Source organism: Canis lupus, chromosome 11 (assembly GCF_011100685.1).
Source record: "Canis lupus familiaris isolate Mischka breed German Shepherd chromosome 11, alternate assembly UU_Cfam_GSD_1.0, whole genome shotgun sequence".
In the NCBI taxonomy this organism is placed as follows: Eukaryota; Metazoa; Chordata; class Mammalia; order Carnivora; family Canidae; genus Canis; species Canis lupus.
Window position 1 is genome coordinate 2,869,458 of NC_049232.1, and position 22,067 is coordinate 2,891,524.

Sequence of the window (22,067 nt, forward strand, 5' to 3'; positions counted from 1 at the left end):
CAGAAGCGTGCTCCTAGTAATTACTCTCATTTGGCCTGCATCCAGGACCCACCATGGGTTATCAGGCTGTGCCCGCGAGTTATCCAGGACTGACTGTTGTTTGTGAACCCACAGTTCTTATACTCTCAGGTTAGAGGAGCACCCAGACCCTTTATACCTTGCCAACCCAGGGCAGAGGAAATGTCTTTTTGTGGAAGAAGTGAGTATGGAAAACCATGCAACTGGAGACTTGCTGCAATAGCCTCCCATCCATCAATAGTCAGATCAGCCCCACTCCAACATCTGGAGTCAAGCAGTCCTGCAGGGTGAACTAGAATGTGTCCACGAAGGAGAGAACTGAGTGCAGCAGGTAGGCATGTGTGCCTTGGGGCTGCACTGCTTGGGTCAAGTCCTCCAATCATGCATGTTACCAGCTGTGCAACTTCTGAAATGTTTTTTAACCTCTGTGTCCAACTTTCAAGTGGGGATGGGGCAGTCTCATGTAATTGTGAGGACTGAGTTAATACATGCTTACAACAGAACCTGGCCTGAAGGATGTCCTCAAATATTAACTGCTTTCCCCAGCAACTGGGGATACAACTCTTTATATTCCACAGCCTGAACTATGGTTTCTGGAGCCAGGTAGGTTTGGATGCTCATTGTAGGCAGTTAGGGCCATATAAAGACAAAAACACTTGGAAACACTACTTTTGGCCACGACTTAACGATAACCAGGTAACACAAATGCAGCCTGTACCTCTGAGGGCACTGAACTTTTCTCATTTATTTTCAGAAAGACACACTAATGGATTATTCTATGGCAACAATATTTTAAGAATAGTGATGAGTGGTAGACAGGGTGAGGAGGAATATGCCCAACTGACCAAATCCTGGCCCAAGCAGAGAGTGGTCATTAGCACACCAAGAGAAGTTCATGAGTGATGGGAAACAATCAAACCTTGTATATTTTCTTTTCCCTTCACAAACTGGTATAAAAATACTAAAAGTAAAAATATCACCAAAAATATATTTAGCAGAAGTGGAGGTGGGGCCAGAAGCTGGGACCCCTCCCACTGTAGGCTAGAGTAGGGCAGGAGGGTTTTATGGTCCACATGGCCTTGCTGACTAGAAGGAAGGGGAGGGCAAAGTGCAGAGGGGGTAGGAAAGAAGACAGCTGGAGGCAATGCACTTAGAGGAAATTTATGTTTAAGGGAATTAAATTGTTTTCTTAACCAAAGATGCATGCAGTTTCGGACTGTCTTGTTCTGAAACTCTGGGGCTCAGGCACAGTAACTGTGAAGCCCCAGTCTGCTGGGGGTCAAGGTGCCATTCTAAAAGCTGTTGCTGAATATGGAGGAAGGGATGGTCTTGGGTAGACACTGCTGTCAGAGCTAGGCTAACTCAGGTGGCGAGGGAGAACCCAGGTGCCAAATCTATCAGTTGGAGACGGGAAAACCTGATACGAGAGCATTAGAGGAATGTGTAAAGAGAAACTGGGAGCAATTATTTTTCCCCAAGACCTGGCAGTTTCAGGGGTGTGCACAGGAGTCCACAGTGAGGAATTTAGCAAAGTCTAAGTGCTAATCCTCTTCTCCAACCCTTGCCCTGAGTTTGCCCACAGGCTGTTTGATTCCACAGGAGGCCAGGGGAGCTCTGATGTGGGAGATGGGTTCTAGGTCTGCTCCTTTGGCTCCTCTCTCTTCGGTCCCTATGAGGGGGTGGGGAGACTGGCTCATTCATTATCTTGATATGGTGTAGTCATGAGGGTGCTGGAAACTCTGTGCATTGACAGGGCAGGGAGGAGTCCCAGATTGAGGGCCTTTCAGCTGCACTGCTCCTGATGCAGGAACAGCTGCTGGGGCCATCACTGGGATGAAGGAGACTCTCAGAGGGCAGCAGGTCTTGGCCATGGCTCAACTGCAGGTGCCCAAGAAAAACTAGTTAACAATAAACTCAGTCAAGCAGGGTTCCACAGGGATTCAAGGTAAGGGTGATTATTAGGACCAGCCAGGCCATAGGGTTAGTTCTGAAGGCAGTGATCTGTAGCAGTGAGCAGATCTTGAAGTATATTGTGGCATCTGGGGCTGCTAGGCCTGTGAGGCTGTAGGTGAGCATGTGCTGGCCCAGCCTACAAAGGGCTCCCAGTCACCCCCCAAAATGCTGCTCCACCTGCAGCTTCATAGGGAAGAAAGTATGACTGCTGATCACCTCACAGGAGATGCCTGCCCACATTGGTGGCCTTTATTTGATGCAAGCCGAATTTAGAGAACTTAGGGTTCAGAGCTTCTGGAAGCTTCCAACTCTGTGTTCAACCTGGAGTCCACTGATGCCACCAGGATAGACTGTCCTCTTCTGTAACTTGAAGTCGAGGTGCAGTATCTGGGGGGCCAGTGGGCTGCCCAACTTGGACACCTCCACGGACCAAGGACCTGCCACTCCATTTCCCAGAGCAACGGCTGAACTTGCTCTGCCATTTTCATGATGTGGTATGTTCCGGTTTGCAGTACAGCAGGCTCCCCATTCTTTGTGGTGGGGAAGGGGACAGTGCTAGAAGAGGTGGTGTATGTGAAGGCACACACGTTGTTTTATCTCTGATTTCTACTGAGAGCAATGAAGGACCCAAGATGGAAAAGGAACTATACCTGCAGGAACAGAGTATTACTAAAACTTTTGAGCATGGACAGTGCCCTGCCAGAGAACATCATAATGCTTTTGACCACCTCCTGACCCATGGAATGACCCCACAGATAGCTCACCACTCTCAAAATGGCAGTCTTTAAATAGTGGGGTAACACAGAAGGACGAGGGGAAATCCCTACTTTTAAATGCAAAAGCAGAAATTCAAAGCTGTTTATCTGTGAACACAGTTGATACTTTCAGGAAATTGGACACAAAAGGGCAGGGACTAGGATACAGTGGTTCATATTCCGGGGGTGGGGGGTAACAAATATATACTCTAGTGCAATAGGCACAGAGGACAGTCACCCAAGGGAAACAGAATGGGCCAGGGTTTCTGAGAACTGGCTTTGGGGCTCTAACTTCTTGTGTCAGTTGCACATTAGGAAATGGCAAGTCACAGAAGTGGAGGTGGCCTAGAACACCACTAGGTGGTTGCACTGTCACGTCTGAAGCTGATCAGGCCTGACCACTGTGTGTGGGGAAGTACTGCAGAATAACTGGAGGTAATGTCTACACAAACTAAGCCCCTACCTGAAGGTACCATCCCAGTTTCAGAGTTGAGGTGAGGCCCAGAGGAATTGTGTAATTCAAGAAGCTTGATTGACCTCTGCCTCCCGGGGGGGGGGGGGGGGTCTAGAGTTCTGAAAGTTGGGTCTGGGTGCTACATCCAGAATCACGGACTGTGTACGAAGCTAGGTCACCACATTCCCCAATGGAAAATGGGGTGATAATAAGTGACACGAGGTCACCGGTTAGGAGGTGCTAAATCAAGAGACCCACTATTCAAATGAGCTGTCCCAGAATACAGGTAAGCAGCCAGTGGACATGTAAGTCGGGGAGATCTGACAAGATGGTTTGAAACAGAAGGTGGGAAACATAATTTAACTCTGGGGCCAATGCATGCGTGACTGCACTTTCCTTATGCTGGGAAAGTGGGTGGGGCGAGAACAAAGGGTTCCATTAAAAGTAGAAACCCTCTTATATAAGAGAAGTGAATGAAATGCTTATAGACCAATTTCTTACTTTTTTTCTTCCTTTGCTTCTTGATCTGATCTTTTACAATTTTACAATCTCTCTTAAGAGTCAAAATGCAAATTTGATCAACTTATTTCTATCTTGCTAATGAAGCTTCATTTTGGTCATGATACTTGATAATTTAGGCTAAATAAATATTACTGCTATTAAATTGAGGCAGTTCTGAACTAGGAGGAATGCATGCCATTCTTAAATTCTCAAACCCATAATACCATGAAGGTTGATTTTCAGTAAATAAAAAGACCATCTTCAGGTAAGCTTTCATGGCTATTTTCTGGAACGAACACTCTTACATTCAATAATGAACATACTTAGTCTCAAAGCTCTGCCATATAAACTATAATCCTATCACTTTTCTCCAATGTGATGTCTCTGATGCTGAATGAGGTTTGCAGTCTGGTTGAAAGCTTTCCCACATTTATTACATTTATAGGGCTTCTCTCCTGTGTGAATCCTCTGATGTTGGGTAAGGTGTGTGCTTCGAATAAAGGCTTTGCCACAGATTTTACATTTATAAGGTTTTTCTCTAGTGTGGATTCTCTTATGTTGAGTGAGGGCTGAATGGTCACTGAAGGCTTTCTCACATATATTACATGTATAAGGTTTCTCCCCAGTATGAATTCTCTGATGTTGGGCTAGGGCTGATTGGTCCCTAAAGGCTTTCTCACACAAACCACATCTGTACGGTTTCTCTCCAGTGTGAATTTTCCGATGTCGAGCAAAGGATGAATTATCCCTGAAAGCTTTCCCACATTCACTACACTTATAAGGTTTCTCTCCAGTATGAATTCTCTGATGTTCAGTAAGAGAAGAGTTCACCCTGAAGGCCTTCCCACATTCGTTACATTCAAAGGGCTTCTCTCCAGTGTGAATTCTTTGATGCTGAAGAAAACTTGTGCTCTGATTAAAGGCTTTCCCACATTCATTACATTTATAGGGCTTCTCTCCACTATGAATATTCTGGTGTTTGGTAAGATGTGCCCTGCACACAAAGGCTTTGTCACATATGTTACATTTAAAAGGCTTCTCTCCAGTGTGTATTCTATGATGGTGGGCAAGGTGTATGTTTCGGATAAAAGCTTTTCCACATAAGTTGCATTCAAAAGGTTTCTCTCCGGTGTGAATTTTCTGGTGGTAAGTAAGTGAGGAACTCACGGAGAAGGCCTTGCCACATTCCTTACATTCATACGGTTTCTCGCCAGTGTGAATTCTTTGGTGATGGATGAGGTGTGTACTCTGATGAAAGGCTTTCCCACACTCTCTACATTCATATCGTTTCTCTTTAATAACAGTTTTCCGATTTGCATTAAGTTTTTCAGTATGGACTTTCTGATGTTTATTAAGGGTTGAACTCTTAGTGAAGACTTTTCCACACTCACTACACTCGAAGGCTTTTTTGCTATATTGAAATCTCTGACTCTGAACAAAAGATGAGCCCACAGTGTAGTGCTTCCCAGGTTCATCTCCTGCCTGGGCGCTGAAGACAGAGGGGGTTTTCTGGTGAGCAAGTGCCACCTGGCCTCCATACTGCCATTTCAATAGGCCATCACATTTCCAGTGACTATCGTCTTGGTCAGGAATATCCACCTTGGGAGTAGATTTCTTACTCACAGGTGTTGTCATCCAGTCTGAAAGACAACAAACATAAACATATCTGTTTTATCTAGTTGGGGTAAGAAGATGAGCCTGTGTATAATGCTACCAAAGAGGCTACGGTTTTGAAGGCTTCCTGAAGTGATGATCAGAAAGGAAAGGGAAGAGAGGTGAACAGAGGATGTGGCAGGAAGGGGTTGACTTAATGTAAAATGTATGCAGCAGGATAGCTTGGGAGCTTGAGTAAAGAAGCCACAGGCCTAGGTTGGGATCCTGAGTACAATATTTTCTTTGTGATTACAGAGAAGTTGCCGGACTTTCTAAGCCTCCAAAGCCTACACAGACCCTACTATACTAATAGATTAGAAAAAAGGTACCTTGTCTATTTTAGTGGTATGGTCTTTAAAATAACCTAGATGTGTCCTCAAGAAACCAGGGAAACTAGTGGTTAGCACTTGGTAGAAAAGTAATTCAACTCCCATAACTACTAAAAGCAACATTTTTATGTTTTATAGACTCATTTTAGCATTCAGATGGGTAGTAAAAAAGCCACTATGAAGGATGCATAAAACACTCATATCTACTAATAAAATGAGGACCTCCTACTACTGGTAAGGAAGTAAAGTCTTTAAACCTCTATGAATAATGTAACATCTATATGAGGAAAACACACCTCAAGGATGTATATGTGAAGGCGGAAAATGAGAAACATAGCAGCCAATCTGCCTGGATATACCCAATATATCTTAGAGGGTGAGGCCCTGGCCCCGGGCTGTATACCAGTCGCCAGACATGGGACTCTGCAACTGGGCTAAGAGCCATGGTCCCGTGTGTTACCTGACAGAATGCTTTCTCTTCCCATAGACACATTCTGTACTTTCTCAACAATTGTCTCATTTGGTTTCATAGTACAGGCATACCTCAGAGATACTGCAGGTTTAGTTCCAGACTGCTGCAATAAAGTGAATATTGCAACAAAGTGAGTCAAATTATTTTTTGGATTTCCCAGAGCATGTAAAAGTAATGTTTATACTACACTGTACTATTAAGTAGCATAGCATTATGTCTAGAAAAACAGTGTATATACCACAATTAAAAAGTACTTTATTGCTAAAAGATGCTAACCAGCCTCTAAGCTTTCAGTGAAACCTTTTGGCTGGTGGAGGGTCTTGCCTCAGTGTTGATGGCTGCTGAATGATGGCTGCTGAAGGTTGGGGTGACTGTGACAATTTCTTCAAATAAGATAACAATGAAGTTTACTGTATTGATAGACATTTCCCTTTCATGCATGATTTCTCTGTAGCATGTGATTCTGTTTGACAGGATTTTACCCACAGTAGAACTTCATTCAAAATTAGAGTCAATCTCTCAAACTCTGACACAGCTTTATCAACTAACTTTATGTCATATTCTAAATCCTGTGTTGTTATGTCAACAACCTTCACAGCATCCTCACCAGGAGTAGATTCCATCTCAAGAAACCACAGTCTTTGCTCATCTTAAGAAGCAGCTCATTTGTTCCAGTTGTCTCATAAGCTTGCAGCAATTTGGTCATGTCTTAAGGGTCCACTTCTAATGCTAGTTCTCTTGCTCTTTCTACCACATCTGCAGTGATTTCCTCCACTGAAGTCTTGAACCCCTCTCCAAGTCATCAATGGGGTTGGAATCAACTTCCAAACTCCTATTAAAATTGGTATTTTGATCTCTGACCATAAATTATGAATGTTCTTAATGGCATCTAGAATAGTGAATCCTTTCCAGAGGTTTTCAACTTTATTGCCAGAATTACCAAAATGTGACACAGAGACACAAAGTGAGCCAACACTGTCAGAAAAACGGCACCAACAGACTTGCTTGATGCAAGGTTGCCACAAATCTTCAGTTTGTAAAAAATGCATATCTGCACATAGCACAACAGAATGAAGTATGTCAGTATTAACAAGCAGAGTTCTAGACTGTATACTAGTTTTTCTTACATATTTGTGAATGCCTGCCTTTTACATTAAGTCTATTTAAGGCCTTGTATTAAGAAATGAAATAAGAGCTAGATACCAGAATATAAAGATTTCCCTCATTGATCTTCCACATGAAGGGCAAAGATTACTGGAAAATCCTATCAAGAACAAGCCTCCCTCATAACTTTTTCCCCCCTATACACTCCAGAAAAACTACAAAGAGCTATAATCAATAAAATTAAACTAACAAACCTCTTTACTTATCTGGAAAAGAAAGTTGATCTTCCACGTGAAGGGCAAAGATTACTGGAAAATCCTATCAAGAACAAGCCTCCCTCATAACTTTTTTCCCCCTATACACTCCAGAAAAACTACAAAGAGCTATAATCAATAAAACTAAACTAACAAACCTCTTTACTTATCTGGAAAAGAAAGTTAAACAGGTGCATTTTAAGGGTAAAATCCTGGTGAACTCAAATAATGTTGCTCAAAACAAAGAATGGTCAGTTAAACACCAGGATTGCCAAATCTTAACACCTTAAGGCTGACTGTCACTTCTGGACCTGATAAAGTAGGCTCTGGCTGACATTCCTGCAGAAAACAACTGGAAAATCTTAATTGATAAACAAAAATTCTGTCTAAAGGCATCAGATGTCACTTGAAGCCAACCTGATAATCTAATATTTGAAAGAGAAGGGAAATACAGAAAGGCAATCCCAATACTTACTTTTTTTTTTCCTTATAGAATTTGCTGAATTCTAAAACTTCACAGGGCAAGAGACCAAAGCTAAGCACAATTTCAAAATTTTCTAGTCTTAAGAAAATATGGAGCTAAAAACTGAGATCAGGATCTTCCAAAGAAGGAGGTAGTCATCTTAGTACACATGTAAAGCTCTCAGTAGGCATTCCTGGAGGGCTACAACCTACTAGCATGGACAAACAAGAGATAGGCAAAGCTTTATAAACACCATAACCCTATCTCCCGCTAACATTTCTTTGGCTAGATTAAGGTGGTTCCCTTGCATTCTAGCTATCCGCCAGAAGAAAAGGCAAATCTTCTCTGGAGGCATATAACATCACCCAGAGCTTCTTCACTTCTTTAAATACAGTATCAGGGATTTAATAAAAATGTACCAAGAGTACTAAGAAATTAAGTTAAGAGGAAAAACGGAAAATAGACAAAGACCCACAGAACTCAGATACCAAAGTTATCAGACATGGATTTTAAGATAAGTGTGATTAATATGTTCAATAAAACAAATAAAAATGAGAATTTCAACAGATTATTGGAACCAATGAATCAAGTGAAAATTCTAGAAAGAATACAATGAAGAATATATAAAGAATATACTAATTGAAATTAAGAACTGAACAGATAGATTTAATAGTATATTGGACATGGCAGAAGGCAGCAATAGTGCCCTGGAAAAACACATAAGCAGAAAACATCTGGTAAGACTTGCTGAAAAAAATTAAAAAGGAGACATAGAAGACATGATGAAAAGACTGAACATATATGTGATGAGTTCCGGGATGGAGGAAGGAAACAAATAAGACAAAAATGCTATTTGAAAAAAAATAAAGGCTGAAAAATGAATTTGAGAAGCACTAGAGATTTCAAGCAGGAGAAATACAAAGAAAATCCACCTAAGCACAAAACTACTGAAAACCTAAGTTTATCTTGACAGCTGCTTGAGAGGAAAAAAAATGCATTACTTTTAAAGACTGACAGCTGTCTTTTCAACAAAAACAATGGAAACCAGAGGACAACAAAATAACATTGAAAGTGTTGAAAAGAACATAATTGCCAAATAGAATTCAACAGAAAGAAAATATCCTTAAAAAGTGAATACGAAATTGGCAGTTCTATACAAATAGAAACTGTGTCACCAACAGACCTATATTTAAAAAGAAAAAAACAATGATAAGAATGGTCTAGGCATAAGAAAACCCCAGGTGGAAACATGGAAATGTAAGAAGGAATGAAAAACAAAAGGAAAAGAGAATATGTGAATACATTTAAGTATTATTGCACACAATAATTAGGTCTTGGGAGGTTGAAATATTTATGTAAGGAAATACATAGAAAACATAACATGAAAGGTAGAAGAAAATGGAGTTAATATTTTAAGGTACTAGCAATAAAGTCTAATAGTTACAGAAGATATATTAACAAGCAATAAAGGATGAAAATAAAGCAAGAGAAGGAAAAATGGAAGACAAAAGATAATTTAAAGTAGGTGAGTAAAACAGAAAATAAATACTAAGATAACAGACATCCGATCTAGTTACTATATATTAGTAACTGGTTTAAATATCTGATTAAAAACTAAGATTGGGAGTGCCTGGGTGGCTCAGCGGTTGAACATCTGTCTTTGGCTCAGGGCATGATCCCGGGGTCCCGGGATTAAGTCCCACATCAGGCCCCTTGCTCGGTGGGGAGCCTGCTTCTCCCTCTGCCTGTGTCTCTGCCTCTCTCTCTGTGCCTCTCATGAATAAATAAATAAAATCTTTAAAAAAAAACTAAGATTGTAAGACTAGATTTTTAAAAATCCAACTAAATGTTTATTAGAAGAGAAATATCAAAATACAGACATAGAAACATAGAAAAGGATTTATCATTCAAGCACTAACCACAAGAAAGCTGGTGTATGTATCAGACAAACTTTACAATCTAAGAAAAATAGACTTTCAGATATTTCGTATTGACAGAAGGGATATTTCTCCAGGAACATATAACAAATCTACATTTGTACATAACTTCACAATGTATGAAGTAGAAGCTGAGAAAATGAAGAGCAAAAACAGAGAAATCTTAACAATCCTAGTAAGATAACTCAGTAACTCAGAAATGAAATCTTAAAGAACAGGGATGATCTTAACAATCTGATAAACAAATCTGACTCAATAAATAGGCTTGAAAACTGCATACTCAACAATGACAAAGTACATATTATTAGTGCATACAAAACATTTACCTAAACTGATGTCATATTGAGCTGTAAATGATACATTTCACATGACTCCGAGCATTCAGAATATGTTCTCTGAACTCAGTGGAATTAAGCTGGAAATGAACACCAAAATACCAAAAAGATACTGAAAAAATCCACAGATATTTCTAAATTAAACAACACATTTCTAAATAACTGATAGATGAAAGAAATCACAAAATTAGAAATAATTTAAATGATAAAAATATGAAATGAAACTGATAGGATGCAGGTACAGCCATTTGTAGAAGGAAATGTGTATCTTAAGAAATTAGAAAAATAGTAAATGAAACACAAAGGAAAGAAAGAACCTTTCTTATTATAATAACTCAATAAAAATTGACAGACTTCTAGCCAGACTAATCAAGAACAGAAAGAAGGCATATATCACTAATATCAATAATGATAAAGATGACATCAGGATTGATTCCAGAGACTTATAAAACAATAATGTAATGAGGAAACTCTATGCTAATAAATTTAGCCATTTAGACAAATGGCTCAAATTCCTAGAAAGGTAAAAAAAAATCTTTTTTGAATGGTCCTACAGCTAGTAAATAAACTGAATCTTCAATTTAAAACCTTCTCATAGGAAAAAATAAAAAATAATAATAATAAAACCTTCTCATAGGGGCACCTAGAGGCTCAGTAGGGTAAGTAGCAGACTTGATTTTGGCTCAGGTCATGATCTTCGGGTCATGGGATCGAGCCCTACATCGGGCTCTTTGCTCAGTGGGGAGTCTGCTTGAGGATTTTCTCTCTCTCTCCCCCTCTTACTCCCTACACCTGCACTTATGCACATACTCTCTCAAATAAATAAATATATAAATCTTAAAAAAATAAAAATAAAACCTTCTCACAATGAAATTGCCAGCCAGAGATGGCTTCACTAGTAAATCTGTCTAAACATTTAGGAAAAAAAATAACACCAATATTACACAAACTCTTTCAGAGAACAGAAGAGAATAAACATTTTTAATTGGTTTTATGAAGTTAGTATAACCTGCCAGAAATCTGATGAGGATAATTAAAAAAAAAAAAAAATCACAGGCCATTCTTTCTCATAAACACAGATGTAAAATTCCTAAAAGAAATATTCAGCAAAAGGAATATAAAAAAGTGAATAAAAAAGGATAATGGATCAAAAATAAGTTGAAATTCAACATTATTTTCACATTTCAATCACTCAATGTCATTCACTACATTAACAAAATACAGGGGAAAAATAACATCATTCTTTCAATAGATGCTGAAAAGGCACATGATCCAATTCAATACCCAGTCATGATAAAAACTCATAAAGTAGGAGTAGAACATAACGTCCTTAATCTGCTAGAGTACCTACAAAAAACCTACACAAAACATCACAGTTAATTGTAAAATATTGAAAACATTCCCCTGAGACTGCAATGAGAAAAAGTCTGTTATCACAATTTGTTTTCATTTTTTAAAAATTTATGTAAGTAATCTCTACACCTAATGTGGGGCTCAAATACATGACCCTGAGATCAAGAGACACATATTCTTTGACTGAAGCAGCCAGGCACCCCATTATTACAATTCATATTTATTGTTGTACTGGAGTCTTAATCAGTACAAGGTAAAGAAAGAATAAAAATATTATTCTCAGATAATACGATTATATTTGTATAAAACAACAAAATATTCTACAATATGGTTGGCATTCATAAGGAAATTTAGTAAAGCTGCTGGACATAAGATCAATATATAAAAACCAACAGTCTATCTGTATACCAGTAACAAATAATTGGAAAACAAAACTTTCAAAAGACATTTATAATTGTAATCAAAAGCAAAAAATACTCAGAAATAAATACAATGAAAGATGTGTAAGAACTATATATGTAAAACAACAAAAAATTTAAGAGAAATCATAAAGAAAACCTAAATAAATATAGGAATAGAACATGTTCACAGAATGGAATATTACCAATTCTCCCCACTTAAGCTACAGACTCAGACCAATTCTTATTAAAATCCCAGCAGGAATTTTGTGGAAACTGCAAAGTCAATTCAAAAATTCTAAAAGCAAAGAAAAAAACAAAGCTGGAGGACTTACATCATTATGTTAGAGTAATTGAAACAGTACTGTATTAGACAAAAAGAATGAGACAGAATAGAGTCTAGAAACAGACCTATATACCAATAGACCAATGCAAGAGATTATAGAATCCAGAATCAGATTCATGCACATGTAGTCGCCACATGTATGGCAAAGGAGATAGTGCAATACTGGGGGAGAAAGACAGTCTTTTCAGTAAACCATCCTGGGTCATCTGGATATCCATATAAAAAACAATGAACAATATATTTTCCATGTTGATTTCAATTTTTTAAAAAATTTATTTATGATAGTCACAGAGAGAGAGAGAGAGAGAGAGAGGCAGACATAGGCAGGGGGAGAAGTAGGCTCCATGCACCGGGAGCCCGACGTGGGATTTGATCCTGGGTCTCCAGGATCGCGCCCTGGGCCAAAGGCAGGTGCCAAACCGCTGCGCCACCCAGGGATCCCCTCCATGTTGATTTCAGACTGAAGTATGAAAGACAAAAGAATAAAGCTGCTACAGGTAAACAAAGATCTCCAAAGCCTTAAAGGACACAAAATGCATTAACCACAAGGAGCAAACACAAAACCACAAAAACTCACACCTTGATTAATTGGACTATCTTAAAAATGTAGAACTTGTTTATCAAATTATTATTCAAAGTGGGAAACAACATTTGCAATACACACACACACACACACACACACACACACGACATTTGAAGATTCAAATCATAAATTTGCAACCCTGGGATCCCTAGGTGGCACAGCGGTTTGGCGCCTGCCTTTGGCCCAGGGCACGATCCTGGAGACCCGGGATTGAATCCCACGTCAGGTTCCCGGTGCATGAAGCCTGCTTCTCCCTCTGCCTGTGTCTCTGCCTCTCTCTCTCTCTCTCTCTGTGACTATCATAAATAAATAAAAATTATAAATAAATAAATAAATAAATAAGCAACCCTATCAATCAATAAAAAAAAATCAATAAGAAAAGAATAGACAACTATATAGAAAATAAGAAAAAAACTTATAGGTGCTTTACAAAAGAGGATATTAGGGGTGCCCGGGTGGTGCAGTTGGTTAGCCTCTGACATTTGGTTTGATTCAGGTCATGATCTCAGGGTTTTGAGATTACGCACCGAGTCAGGCCAACCACTCAGCACAGAGTTATCTTGAGATTCTCTCCCCTTCTCCCTTTGCCCTTCCCGCTTGTGCTCTCTCTCTAAAATAAATAAGTAAATCTTCAAAAAAAAAGAGGATAGTAAAAATTAAAAACAAAGATGATCAATTTCATCAGTCATAAGTTGAAATACAATCAGATATTCCATAAATCCTCTAAAGTGGTAGAAAAAAATTTTAAATGGTAAAAGTAGGTCTACAGGAGGATATGAAACTCTCACATACTGCTGGTTGATGAATGGACTGGTATACCCACTTTGATAAACTACTTCGCAGTCTTGACTAAAGCTTGCCTACTCATGAACACAGTACTCCTAGCCATGTACCCAAGAGAAATGTACACGTATATTCTCTAAAAGATGTAAAGGAATGTTCAAAGCAGTACACTTCATCATAAAAGCTCCAAGCTAGAAATGAATCAAATGTCTAGCAACAGTACAAAGTAGAAATGGGGGCAGCTCTGGTGGCTTAGCGGTTTAGCGTCACCGTCAGCCCAGGGCGTGATCCTGGAGTCCTGGGATCAAGTCCCGCATTGGGCTCCCTGCATGGAGCCTGCTTCTCCCTCTGCCTGTGTCTCTGCCTCCCTCTCTCTCTGTGTGTCTCTCATGAATAAATAAATAAAATCTTTAAAAAAAAAAAAAAAAGTAGAAATGCCAGTAGGTTTACAGAGTGAAATATATCAGTGAGAATGAACCAACTCTTGCTATACATGGATGAATCTCAAACATACCATTGAAGGAAAGAAGCCAGACACAGAAGAATACTGTAGGATTCCATTTACATAAACTTCAAAAACAGGCAAGAACAAAGCTACATTCAGGGTAATAGTTATCTTTAGAACAAAAGAAATAGAGGGGATGGGAGGTTTCTGACACGCTGGTAACATTCTATTTCTTGTTATAGGTGCCAGTTATATGGTATTTACACTGCAAAACTTTGTTGAGTTTTACACTTCTAATTTGTGTGTTTTTCTGGGCTAGTAGTACTACAAAACATTTTTACTTAAAAAAATCTGGCCGATGGCTTTCAAAAATGATACTGTGGCTCAATGAAAATAACCAATTGTTGGCTTTCTTTTCTAGCAGCTGCTGGATAATTCTATTAAAGCCTTTTCTTGATTGTGATCATAAAAACACATTATCTACATTAAAGAAAATATCTGTCTTCTTAATGTTTAGTGTTATAGGAGAACACTCATCCAATCAAGAGGGGAGTCAAATGCAGGTTTTCCCACATTGAAGATGAACTGAGGTTGGGAGGACTGGACCCCCACTGAAGATCTGAGCATACAGCATCTGCTCTTACCAGGGCCCAGGTCTCTTCAGGGTGGGCTCAATTAAGAAGTAATACCCCTGGCTGCATTGTCTCACATTAAAAAAAAAAAAAAAAACAAAGTATGGTTTTAACCTATATAACTCTAGGGTTTCATACAAGACATGCAAGCAGTATGATCCAAGTCCCCTTTACAATGTACTCAAAAGGTCATCCCTGGGGAGGGACCAGAAACTAATCGGGTTTAACTTCTAAATCACAAGAAGTTTCAGGAACTGGCATCATCAGATACATCAGGAAGTGGGGAATGGATGATGGAGCATTGGTCAGTTTGCAAAGCTTTTAGGCCTCCACGACCCTTCCCCAACTCGGAGGAGCTCAGGGATTTTCCTCTTCCTCTCTCCCTCTCAGAGAGAGTAAATCAAAGGTGCTCCAGACCGAAGAAGACACCAGGGCAGCGGGCAGCAGGAGAGCCATGTTAAAGACTCAAGCCCCACTTACCCACATAGAGTTCCTTTTGGAAAGAAAAAGGACTCCTACTGTTTACCTGGGCAGACAATCGGGGACTACCAGATAGCTGAGGAAAGCTTCTAACTGGAAAGAGATACCAACAGAATCAAAAAGAAAATTTGAGACCACAGAGCTTTCAAAGGGAGAAGAAAAATGTTTTTGTAAGTCATTTCTCTTTCAAGGTAGAAACCTTAACTATAAAATGTGAATAAGAACTTATAAATAAAGTAATATCCTGAGGAACAAGAGTCCTTGGAAATTAAAAATGATGGCAGAATTTGAAAACTCTGAGAATTCCTCTGAGAATTCCCACTGTAAAACATTTAGAAAATTAGGGGAAAAAAAGAGAGAGAAAGCAACAACTTTCTGGGTAACTGACAAATGACAGGGAAAGATGGGAGATCCCTGGAGGAAAGCAAACAGACAAGGGATTCAGTCCCTAGGGACCGTGTCCAGGTCACAGCACAAGGACCAACAGAGCCCAGGAGGCTCCGTGAACTGAGGTTGACAGGACTCAGGGTTTGGGAAGGCTGAGGCAGCTATAATTTGTGGACCACTGAAGAGAAGCTGTGAAGCTGAATTTGCAGTTTAATACCTTCCCATGAGGAAAATTCTTGGCCCGGAAACTGTCACTGGGTTGACCAAGCACTTTATGAAGAAATAATACTAATTCTATACAAATTTTCCCAAAAATGAGAAGGGGAACCGTCCAAATTCATCTTTTGAGGCTAACATTACTCTGATACCAAAACCAAAGATATTACGAGGAACAGATCAGACTAACATAGCCCTCATGTACACAGATGGAATAATTCTCAACAAAATGTTAGCAAATCTAATCCAGGAATATTCTAGAAACAGTAAATCAAAACGAAGTTGGGTTTTTTCCAGAAGTGCAAATTTGACTTGATATTTTAAAACCAATCAATGTAATTGATCAACCACTGCAGCACCTTAAGGATTTGGAAAAGCACTTGAGAAAACTGCAACATCCAGTCACAATAAATCCCTCATCAGATGTTTAAAGTTACTGATGAAGGGCATCTACAAAGTAATCCATGCCCGACATACTGGATTGTGAAAGACAGGCAGCATTGCCCCTAGGACTGGGAGCAAAGAGGGACAGGCCCTCCCACAGCTGCTGTTCTGATGCTCAGCTGCATGGTGCCAGAGTCCTACCCTGGCCGGTAAGCAACACCTGGACCTCACGTTCTCTGCAAACACTTTCCCGGTTTAAATACACAACTAGAATACAACCTGGGATTTCTGCTTTTTGGGCACATGCCTTAGTGAAAACATAGGTCCACAAAGAGCATCTGAACTAAGATATATCCACACGATGCCTTGTACTGGAATGTTCATAGCAGCTTTAGCCAAAACCTGAAAATAGCCCAAGTGCTCCATAAAGATAGTTGAACAAATAGGGCTATCTCCATAGGGCAGGATGCTAATTTGGCAATAACAAAAAACTTCTGACACGTGAAACGGCAAGGAGGCGTCTCAAAGATGCTGTGCCAAGTGATAGAAGTCAGTCACAGAAAGGTATGTGCTGTGTGGTTCTGTTCCTATAAAATCTGGGTTGCCTGGTGCTAGGGGTGGGGCCAGGGACTGACTACAAAGAGGTCTAAGGGAACTCTTAGGTTAGGGATAACAGAAACATCATTATTTGGAAGCAAATACATCAAATAGTCAGCGAAAAGTGGCTACCTCTCCAGAAGGGAGAACAGGGAAAAGGGAGGACAATGAGGTCACTCTTTTTTTTTTTTTTGTAATAAACAAAGTAGTTTCACGAAATGCATGTATCACTGTGGTAAAACTTAATACTCAATAAAAAAGAACAGAATAAACTCCAAAACCAATAAAGGAAAGAAATGAAGTGTAAAAAAAAAAAAAGTCAATGAACTAGATCAAGATAAAATAAAAAGGATCAGCAGAGTCAAACATTCATTAAAAAGTCTATTAAAGGGGTGCCTGGAGTTAAGTAGCCAACTCTTATCTCAGGGTTGTGAGTTCAAGTCCCTTGTTAGGCTACTTAAAAAGAAAGTCTATTGAAAAGCAAATCTCTGGGACGCCTAGATGGCTGTCAGTTAAGCATCTACCTTTGGCTCTGGTCATGATCTCAGGATCCTGGGATCAAGCCCAATAGCAGAGTTATCTGCTCAGCAGGGAGTCTGCTTCTCCCTCTCCCTCTGTGCTCTCTCTTTTATAAATAAATAAAATCTTTTTTTAAATAAATAAAATCTTAAAAAAAAAAAGACCAAACCCCTGATAAAGTTTTACAAAAAAAAAAAAAAAGACAAAAGCTAACCATTAGAAATTCATGCTTCTATTCAATAAATACATGTTGGGCCCCAGTGTGCTGAGGATACAGGACAAGGAGGACCAAGTCCTTCCCTCACGGATCAAAGGGTAGAAAGGATCATTTCAACATGACACAGCATGAAGATAAAAATCATAAAAGCAAAAGACTGACAGATTTTATTTCATTAATTAAGAACTTCCATTAGTGGGACACCTGGGTGGCTCATCGGTTGAGTATCCGCCTTCAGCTCAGGTTGTGATCCCGGAGTGCCAGGATTGAGTCCCACATAGGCCTCCCTGCAAGGGGCCTGTTTCTCCCTCTACCTATGTCTCTGCCTCTCTCTTTCTTTTTTTTTTTTTTTAAATTTTTATTTATTTACGATAGTCACACACGCAGAGAGAGAGAGAGAGAGAGAGAGAGAGAGGCAGAGACATAGGCAGAGGGAGAAGCAGGCTCTACGCACCGGGAGCCCGACGTGGGATTCAATCCTGGGTCTCCAGGATCGTGCCCTGAGCCAAAGGCAGGAGCTAAACCGCTGCACCACCCAGGGATCCCTGCCTCTCTCTTTCTGTGTCTCTCATGAATAAATAAATAAAATCTTAAAAAAAAAAAAAAAGAACTTCCATTAGTAAAGAAAGAGAGAAGATAAACTTGGGAGTGACACACATATTACCTGATAAAATAACTTGATTCCTGGATACATAGGACTCTTTATAAAGGAATAAGAGAAAGATAAACTGTAATAGAAAAATGGGCAATGAATATGAACACGGAAGTCCCAGAACACAAATTATCAATACACGAGAAGATGTTCAAGTTCATTACTAACAAGGAAATATAAATTAAAACCACAGTGAGATACCATTTCACAGAAATGGGACTGGGAGAATTTTTAAAAGTCTAAGAGTTCCCAATTTGGGCAAGAATGTAAAGTAACAAGAACCTGCACTGACTATTGGTATAATTTGGAACAATTAATTGGTAATCTGGGAAAATCCAGTGGAGCTGACACAGCATATACCCTATAGCTATGAATACACTCAAAAATACTCCCAAAGAAGGTCCATGTATATGAGGAAACATGTATAAGAATATTAAGTCAGAGTTATTCGAAACAGCAAAGTCTGGAAACATCCTACAGATCTACCAGCAACAGAACAGATAAAGTAAGGTATCACCACTGAGGAAGTGTCAAACTGCAGAGCTACACTTCTCAATGAGGGTTTAAAACATACAACTTGTGGAAAGGCATCTACAGTACAATACATATATCAGACTTTGAAGTTTGCAAAACTGAACATGATTGCTCAGAGCTATGGATGTGGTAAAACCATGTAGAGCATCGTGGGGCTGCTGGTGTAAAATTTAAGCTGGTGGCTTTGGTTGGCATTGAAAGGAGGCAGGAGCAGTGAAGCAGGGCGCAACGGACTCCACAGGTGCCCCTATGTTTTGTTTCTTCAGCTGGACAGTGGGTATGGGTGCTGTTTCCTTAACTCTGCAAACCATCAGAAAATACCATATATTCTCTTCTGTATACAGAACATACAGGCATCAATATATGTTTATTTTAAAGTAAACCAAGGATGGACACCTGGGTGGCTCTGTGGTTGAGCATCTGCCTTCAGCTCAGGTTGTGATCCCAGGGTTGTGGGACTGAGTTCCACATCAGGCTCCCTGAAGGGAGCCTACTTCTCCCTCTGCCTATGTCTCTGCTTCTCTTCCTGTGTCTCTCATGAATAGATAAATAAAATCTTTAAAAAAAAGTACAAGGAAATGACTACAAGTGTAGAAATAAAATTACAATTAATAGTAAATGAGAGCTGGTTCTCTGAAAAAAATTCCCAACAAATTTAAGAGGGAGACAAAAAAGCAGATACAATTGGAAATGAGCAAGAGGACACAACATAAAGTGTTAAAACTGTAGATGAATGCTATGCCCAGTTGCAAATGAATACACTTCATGGCAAAAAAACAAAAATCAAAAAGCCAAACCCAAAATCCAACAGTTTAAAGCTAATTGGTAAAATGTATAACCGATGTAACAGAAAGAAACCTCAGCAGGTTAATAAACATGGATGAAATGTAAAAAGTTATTAGCACATGACTCAGAATAAGAGACCAGGTGGTTTTCTGTAGGTTTACTGAGTAAACGATTTTCTAGGTGATTGAAGCTATTTTGGAGGAGGAGAGAAAATGAATTTTGAGGGTCAGAGGAGTTTCATTGCTGGCTATACCCCAATCCTGACTTGCCAGGAGATAGCAACATTAAATCTGTCCAGATGAGCTAACCATGCGGAGGCCAGGTTTTCCTTATGTGGGGTTGATGTGACTTGCCTCACAGGTTGTAAGAGCTGAATGGGGCAGTTCACATAAATTTCCTCAGAAAACACTCAGCACAGTGATGGTCCTCAGACGCTCAACAGCCAACTCCCTTCTCCCTCTGCTAGCACATGATCCAGAGAAGAGAAAACCTATCAGAAGGACTTTTTCTATGTCTGAAAATAAGTGTCTATTCTAAACCGAGGGTCACTGGGTGCAATTGCAGAGGAGTTCTAGAGATGTTTTTTTGAAGTCCTTGTCAGTCATTAGGAAATGAAACAGAAATAAGATAAAAACCAAAACTAAAAAGGATCTAACAAATGCTTTAGGCATAATGATCATTGGAGAGTGAGAAGAGGGCAAAAATATTTGGAAATAACTACTATTTCTCTACAGCAGTAATTTCTGACTAAAGAACAAAAAAGTAGATGGCTCTATTCCAAAGTAAAAATAGATCTTCAACAGATGAGAGAGACAGCTATAAAACTTTATTGGTAAGTATATTTTAAATTTTTTTTTTAATTTTTATTTATTTATGACAGTCACAGAGAGAGAGAGAGAGGCAGAGACACAGGCAGAGGAAGAAGCAGGCTCCATGCACCGGGAGCCCGACGTGGGATTCGATCCCGGGTCTCCAGGATCGCGCCCCGGGCCAAAGGCAGGCGCCAAACCACTGCGCCACCCAGGGATCCCTATTGGTAAGTATATTATAACTACTGATCACCCTCAAGAATCGACTCAAGGTTTGGGGTGTCCAGGCAACTCAGGAATGCAAGGTGCTAGACGCTGAGGGCTGGGAAAGGCACCTGGGAGGGCCTGAACCGTGACCACCTGGGCATTCAGGTCATTACCTACACCTATCAAATTGCTTCCAGGTATAAAGCTCCTTCTTCATCTTCATATTCCCTCCACCCATGGGCAATAAAGAACTAGTGGGAATGATGATGAGCAATGGAGGAATGGATGATGATGTTATGGAAGAGTGGCAGGACAGTGGATGAATTTCTTTTGTTTAATTCCTCCTCCCCTGCTTTTGTTAGAACACTGCTTTTATAACACAGAATGAAATACTCAAAATGCCTTAGCTTGGTTATCACAGAACATAAAAATTCTGAATGCTATTGGGGAAAGTTAGAAGATATTTTTTTTTTTTTAACTGAGTTTTAGAGTTAAGACATTCAAATTCTATAACAGATTGGGTCCTAGACATTCTGGGTATAGAGTATTTTATTTTATTTTATTTTATTATTTTATTTTATTTATTTTATTTATTTTATTTTATTTATTATTTTATTTTATTTTATTTTATTTTATTTTATTTTATTTTATTTATTTATTTTTTTTTTAGAGTTATTTATCATAGGATATGAATCCTTGCCTGTTTTACCTGGATGAAAAATGAGTACCAAAAGGTTTTCAAAATATATTTTCCAGGGGTGTCTGGGTCGCTCAGTCGGTTAAGCATCTGCATCAGCTCGGGTCATGATCTCGGGGTCTTGGGATCGAGCCCTGTGTCAGGCTCCCTGCTCAGAGAGGAGTCTACGTCTCCCTCCCCTCTCCCTTTGCCTGCCACTCTCCCTGCTGTGCTCTCTCTCAAATAAATAAAACCTTTAAAAGAAAAAATTTTCCAGCTTACAAAATGCTAGCTCAAAGTGAAATGTCATGTCTTGGTTAAGGCAATATGCTCTCTAGAATATTCAGGACCAAGGGGAGAGGCACCCCTGCTCCCGCTCTTAAGCTACCAGACACCCAAAGGGCTCCTCGAGACAAGTTACAACCACTAAACTGTATGTTCCCTGTATCCTCTGGCTCCAAGTGTAGACCACCTACTAGGTACCAGGTGAGCGATTCGGGAAAGTATAAACCTGGCTGCACTCTCATGGTGCTTCCAGCACAGCGTGGTACTGAGAACAGTCAGAAAATAATTAAATGGATCACATGAATGAGCAAAAATGAAGGCAAGTGAAGAAGTGTGTAATGTTTAGCTGGAAGGAATGCCTCAGAAGGCAGATGGTTAGCGGGCCCATCACATCCTGCTGTGTGTAACCGGGGGATCCCTGGGTGGCTCAGCGGTTTGGCGCCTGCTTTCGGCTCAGGGTGTGATCTTGGAGTCCCGGGATCGAGTCCCACATTGGGCTCCCTGCATGGAGCCTGCTTCTCCCTCTGCCTGTGTCTCTGCCTCTCTGTCT

The 22,067-nt window shown here is 39.8% G+C and overlaps 1 protein-coding gene across 2 annotated transcripts in view; it reads right to left on the reverse strand.

Moving 5' to 3' along the window:
- Nucleotides 1-733: 733 nt before the first annotated feature.
- The window catches only part of ZNF454 (zinc finger protein 454), a 95,263-nt gene continuing 73,929 nt past the window's right edge, over nucleotides 734-22,067 (reverse strand). For both annotated transcript variants that reach the window (XM_038551777.1, XM_038551778.1), the window contains exon 5: nucleotides 734-5,321. In XM_038551777.1, coding sequence (XP_038407705.1) covers nucleotides 4,042-5,321 — 1,280 coding nt within the window. In that variant the 3' untranslated portion in view covers nucleotides 734-4,041. The remainder of the gene's footprint in view (nucleotides 5,322-22,067) is intronic.